The sequence below is a fragment of the Colletotrichum gloeosporioides genome (assembly GCF_011800055.1).
Source record: "Colletotrichum gloeosporioides strain Lc1 chromosome Unknown consensus_84, whole genome shotgun sequence".
Taxonomy (NCBI): Eukaryota; Fungi; Ascomycota; class Sordariomycetes; order Glomerellales; family Glomerellaceae; genus Colletotrichum; species Colletotrichum gloeosporioides.
The window spans coordinates 1,045,602-1,051,601 of record NW_025544729.1 but is presented as its reverse complement, the minus strand read 5'-3'; the positions used below and the strand labels follow the sequence as shown (position 1 = coordinate 1,051,601).

Here is a 6,000-nt window from a genome sequence, read left to right as displayed (position 1 = left end):
CAGTGAAGATGCCGGTCTCCACTGTCAACGCGGCCGAGATCGGTTGACGTCGCTCGATGGAGTCGGGTGATCTCGCAGATGCGCACGCGGTTGCTAGAATTGTGGGAGGCTGGGGCGAGGGGATGTTCGAGAGAGAGGTCACGCGGTGATGCATGCTCTGGAAGCGCCCCCCAGGTGCGGCGCTTCTTGGAGATGATCTCCAACGATTTCCCAGGGCCTTTTCGTGGGGGGGGCGCGCATGCTAGCATGCTACGATGATCGCACGAGCGTAGGCAAAGCAACCATTGCGAGTCATCGACCCGAGATTCTCGGGTGACGAGTTCTGAACTATCATGTGCCAAGGGCTCTTGTTGTTCTCGTGAAGCGGTTGTGACTATCTCTCAGGCCATCTCGATTATTGATGCTTGCTGCGGAAGACTCGCTGCTGATCCCGTCGTCCCCCTGCACTTACATCCTGGCGAAATTGAAAGGTTGTGGTTGTGCGCGTCGCGATGTCGCGTTCAAAGTTTTTTCTTTGTCGCATTGAACCCAAGTCTTGATGAGATGTGATAACTGAATTTTCGTAATCCGGCATGCGAGCGGCGACTTGTCTTCAAGCACTCACTCCCTCCCTGCCCGCCGAGTCGGTGAAACTCCCCTAGTGATAACATGACTTGAACCAGAGTCTTGCTCGGTACCATACGAATTCCGCCGAATTCGGTCTCACCAAAAGCAAGATCCCCAGAATGTCTCTAGAGTATGACGCAGATCCAGGGCAGCGCTCTAGCCGCCGTATCGTCGGGTCATCTCATCGTCGTGGATCGAGAATCGTCGCAAGGGCGGTGAGACGGGCATCGAACGATTCATCGCTCCTTGCATGGAGAAGCAAATCTCAGCTGCGCTGGCACTGCCATGGTGAACGGCAGGGCTGCGGAGCGTCTGAGGCAGATCTTGGTGCAGGATCTTGCAGGGCCACGGCCATTAGCCACTTTTGCAAGGGATTGTGATGCAGGACGGCCTGCCTCGGTGCCTCCTTTTTCTCTACGTTCGTCATATATCGTGACTTGTTGTGGGTAATGTTTTACCTCAGGTGGCAAGATCGCTTAAGCTGAAAATTGCCAGCTGCTCGTGACCATGTGCGATTTCCAGGGTTCGCAAGGGGGAAGAAATGTGAGATTGTTGTCTCTCCTATTTTTCTGGTGGTCGACAATGTGGGCTTCCAATGCCTGGGAGCCAGTGGGAGAGGGAGGGAGGTCGAATGAAGCTGTTCGGAGAATATGATAACTGACGAAAACCTTTTTTCATCAGATTGGCCCCCTCGCTTCCGGTAACCCTTGACGGCCTGACCTGAGAACCTGAGAAAAGAAAGAAAAAAGCAATTATGCTCCTCTTCAGATCCACCGATGGGATCGTCAACATGCTATGCGGGCGGGGGTGGATGCCAGCGTGCGGTACGGTTCCTTTGGGTTGGGAATTCTGCCAGATCATCGTCCCAGAGTCCCCAGATTGACGATCGGGGCCAATCTCACGGCTGTTGCATAAAGCAACTCTGAGAGGCGGGCATCGGACGGGTTCCAACCGCGCAACGTGAGGCGAGATGCGATTTGTGGGTTTCCTGACTGAGAAAAAACAACAACACTTCTCTGTCAAGATGATAGAAATTCTGTGGTGACCATGTTTGCTTGTCATGAACCCTTGTCGATGGGGCTAGTCGATCAACCGCACCTCCTCAGACAGGACGGCCGTGCCGCTCATAGGCAGGTTTGACGGGTTGCGCAATGCAAGGGAGGTGTGATCCCGCCGACCGACGAGACGCCGGCCCCGGTCCAGGTTCACGCCCCCGACGTTATCACCAACGCCGAAGGTTGGATCACCACGGGGAACGGCTCCCGGACAGGTCCGGACAGGGTGGTCTCACATACACCACTGGCGAAAAACCGTTGCCAACGGGCTGGAGCCAGGCGGGATCGTATCATTGGGGAATCTGACAGGCCGGGGGCCGTTGTTCGTTTGCGGCCCTGGTGGTTGGTGTTGAGGGAAAAAGCAAGCATGCCCGTATGTAGCTTTCTCAATCGACACTGTGTCGTGATAAAAGGCCGGTCCGGGTGGTGTTTGCTTGCAACATGTTTGCTTTTTCCTGTAAGCCTGCGCGGGGCGAGACTTTTTAAAGCCGCTTGATATTAGTTGACTTGTCTTGCTCATGTCTCTTCTCGTCTGCTGACCTGTCACTTGTCTCTTGCCTACACGAGAAAGTGAGAAGAGACGATATGGACGAGGAAAAAAGCAAGGCAACCAGCTGCGATGTCTCTCGTCTGGCGAGGAAGTAACCGTTTGTACCGATACATCCGTTCCAACGGTGGCCCCAGAACTCGCTGGCGGGCTTGTTTTTGTTGCCCAATCCTGATCGGGGTCATTTGGCGAGGGTTTCCGTCATCCTCAGGATGAAACAGGCTCAGCTTGGGTAATGCACGAGAGATCTATGGCGACGAAGAGAAGAAAAGAAATAGGTTACATGGTGGTTCGGGGAAGATGTTGACGGCAGAAAGACAGATGCACGACGACGAGAAGGTGTATGTCTGTGAGGCGTTCTCCTCAGTTTCAGCGTCGTCTTCGCTTGCCTTGGCTGCAGACGCCGGCAGTTAGCTGATGTCACGTGGTGAATCTTCCCCTCATTCTTTGAAACGGCGGACAATGATATAGCGATGGATTAGAAGGCATTCAGATGTGATTGATCATGAATTGGCGATTTGGAATCGGTGGTGAGGGCATTCAGGGGCAAAAGAAATCTTGGTTCGGAACTTTTGTCGCCGCTGATGCTCTCGATGGCGATGTTCCAGCCCTCAATCGAACTGAAAGGCAATGGAAGTTTATTTCAACTCGAAACTTAGTAGCTGTATTGCCATTATATCGTGTTACTGACTATGCAATGTAATCAGTGTTGTATCTGACGATGGTTTCGCCATCGGAGGAGGCGAACGACTACCCTGTGATCGTATTTGCAATGCTACGCAGACCTTCCTGCTTGAATTGAATGAGGGTTGTGCATCAGGCGTAAAAGTAGAAGCGGCTCAGTTTTGTTGCACAATTGAGGCTGATGAACAAAGATACGTTAAGGCTAAGGACGTATTTGATAATATGGTCTCAATATCAAAGCCACCACCAACCATCCAAATAGTGACAAGAGAGGGTAAATGAAGGGAAGCAAAGAGAAAAGTACATTTAACAGCTCTTAAAATCAAAGTGTCAGTTACGTACGACTTTTGAAAGCCCAAATGACGTTCGTGTGGACACAAGTCGCAGCTATCGTGAGCTTCATTTCAGTGTAAGTGAGCTCCACAGAGGGGCAAAACATCACCAAAAAACATACAACACCGGGCATTCGCCGGTCGTCACCGACCCGACTACTACTCCAGCCCTCATCAGCTTAACTATGGGAGAGCGGACGGGATCCCGTGTTCTCCGATGGGTATGGTCGTATGTGGTGGTTTGCGAGCCCAGAGATGTGTATGAAGGCCGGGTCTTGACGGTGTCCGCAAGAGTGACACATATAACTGTATGAGCAGAGTGGTTCATAGAGGGTAGGAGGGTTCATATCAATAAGAAGAGGTAATTTGCGGTCTTTTCGTTAAAGTAATGTCATTACTAGACTTTCAGCAACTCTATCGAGGGGAAACGTTGATATCAACATCTGCGCCTCCTATCACCACTCTCATGTAACCATCCACAGCATATGCTCATCAACTCATGTGCGCTCCCCATCGTCAACGCCCACATAAAGCCATGCTTGTATGTATATACCGCCCTTGGGCAACGCCAAACAAAGAGATTTCCCTTGGCTGGCCAGCCAGCCGATCCGGACTGAACCAAGAGTGCACCGCCAACCCATATTCATATTCCAGCAACGCAAGTAAAGACAATTCGTATCCTCCTTTTCTATCATACAAACAGAACAAATGAAAAAGCTCAGTATTTTCCGCCCATTCTTTCGAGGTCAGCCTCTTCTAATACAGGACTATTCACCCTCGCCGCTCCTCCTCTTTGGGCCGAGCTCGTGCCAATACTCGTAACACCGCCGCCGAAACTCCAACTTCCCCAGCTATCCCTGTCTCTGGACTCTCTCGCACATCGTTCTGTCAAGTCACAAAAGTCCTTCGAATCCTTCTCCAAGACGACGCCTCTGGCGGGGTTCCGTGGCGGTATGAACCCGGCTGCGAGGGCCAGACTTACGTTATGCCCGACGTCTATTGACTGTTGTCTGAATAGCGCAGCTGGACTAACAGGACTGACGGGACTGACTGGGCTTACGGGTGGTGGCGGCGGCGGGAGTGCTCGGGTTGGAGGCGGCCCGGGACACACAAGGTCTGGTATGCGGAGCGGAGTGTCATGTGGACGGGGAGGTCGTGATGGTGACGGGTAAGGGAATGCACTGGAGATGTTGGAGACGGTAGTTGTCGTGCGGTTGCTGGCTGCGCTGCCTATGCTCACCGTCTTGATAGACTTTCCATGGAAGCTGCTCGATAGCGGGGAGACGGGAGGTTTCGATGAACGGTATCCTTTCTGTGCGAGCCTGGCGCTCACCGGATCGGCAAAAGGAGACTGTGGAAAGCCGCCTGGGCCATGATAACTGACTGGAGTTCCTGGAGAAGAGCCCCCCGCGTCTGACGTTGTCGTGCTAATCAATGAAGGAAGCAGATTTCGTTCTTTCAGTCGGGGTGGTGGCGTGAGTGTGGTATGATGTGTACCGTCGTGCGTTGAGTCTTCTGGAGATATTAGGGGCGTGGGTGAGCTGGCTTGAGGAAGTGAGGGGTGCTTGATTTCGCTCTTGATGCTCTGAGTGTAGCCACGGCGGGGGCGGCGTCGCCAGATACATATCGCAATTGCTATGATCGCAATCAAGACGATGCCACAAGATATTCCAATAGCTATCTTTGAGCCTAGGGAAAGACTGCCGCTAGGTCGTCTCTTATGCGATTGATTTGAAGTTGATGCGCCAGATGTTAGTGCTTGACTGGAAGATGTCGATACCATGGCCGTTGTCGACGTTGAGGAGGGCTTCGCAACTATGGCACTTGTGGCCCAAAACCCCTCCTCTGAGGTGGATGGTCTTGAATCGCTCTGGAAGAAAGGCTTTGAACACTCTGCGTAGTTGATGACGGCCGAGCAGTCGTATTCTAAAGGAGGCGGTCCCGGATCTTGAACTGTTCGAATGCCGTTGCTATGGACCAGGGTCAACAACACAGCTGACGGTGATGGGGCGTAGCAACTCACTTATGACAGGTATTGACGATGTAATTAACACCAGCTAACAAGCTGTCAGACGATAGCCCGAGGTCATTGACAGAAATCTCTACTCACGATCCTGCCCCATGGATGGGAACACCCCGCAAATCGACGAGTTGCAGCAGTAAAGATCCCAAAGCTGCTTCGTATTCCCAGTCTTTGAAAGAATCCCACAGGCCTCAGTCCATTTTGAATCTCTGAAGCCCGGTACCAGTTTCTCAAGGAACTTTCGACCGCAGTTGTCGATGCATTGAGGCGGATCTGGAACATTGGACGCTATTTTCCCCCATTCCCTTGCCCGGACTGCAGGATAGCAACCACTCCCCTCTAAAGCCGTCATCGCTGGGCAAGCCAGCCTACGCCGGCGGCGGCTGTGAAGCAAGACACCTCAGGTTCGGCGTTTCCCTCAGGTGAGTGCGACGATGTAGATATTGTAAGCTGAGTCGGTGTACACGCGGCTTTCGTAAAGTCAGCGACTGGATCGTGGAGAAAGAGTCGGTGAGAGCTGAGAGGGGGGTCGGCGGGCGCTTTTTCACTTCTGACGAGCACTATTGATAGCATTCGGGGGCAAAACCTGATGGGTAGTGGGGAGCCCTTGCAAACGCCGCCCCCGTTGCCCCGTTGCTATATACTGATGCCAAACGCGAGCCGGCCGTCCCTACCACGGAAAACTTGGCTGCTTGAGAAGGTGGACAATGGGATGGTGGTCATCCAAGCATGAACGGGGTGGCTACACTGCTG

The 6,000-nt window shown here is 52.8% G+C and overlaps 1 protein-coding gene across 1 annotated transcript; it reads right to left on the bottom strand.

The window, feature by feature from the left end:
- Positions 1-3,942: 3,942 nt before the first annotated feature.
- Positions 3,943-5,599, bottom strand: GCG54_00002367 (uncharacterized protein; the record flags this gene model as incomplete). Its single annotated transcript, XM_045402461.1, has 2 exons — positions 3,943-5,219; positions 5,335-5,599. The coding sequence occupies 2 exons, from the start codon at positions 5,597-5,599 to the stop codon at positions 3,943-3,945; spliced, it is 1,542 nt and encodes a 513-aa protein (XP_045258823.1).
- Positions 5,600-6,000: the final 401 nt, after the last annotated feature.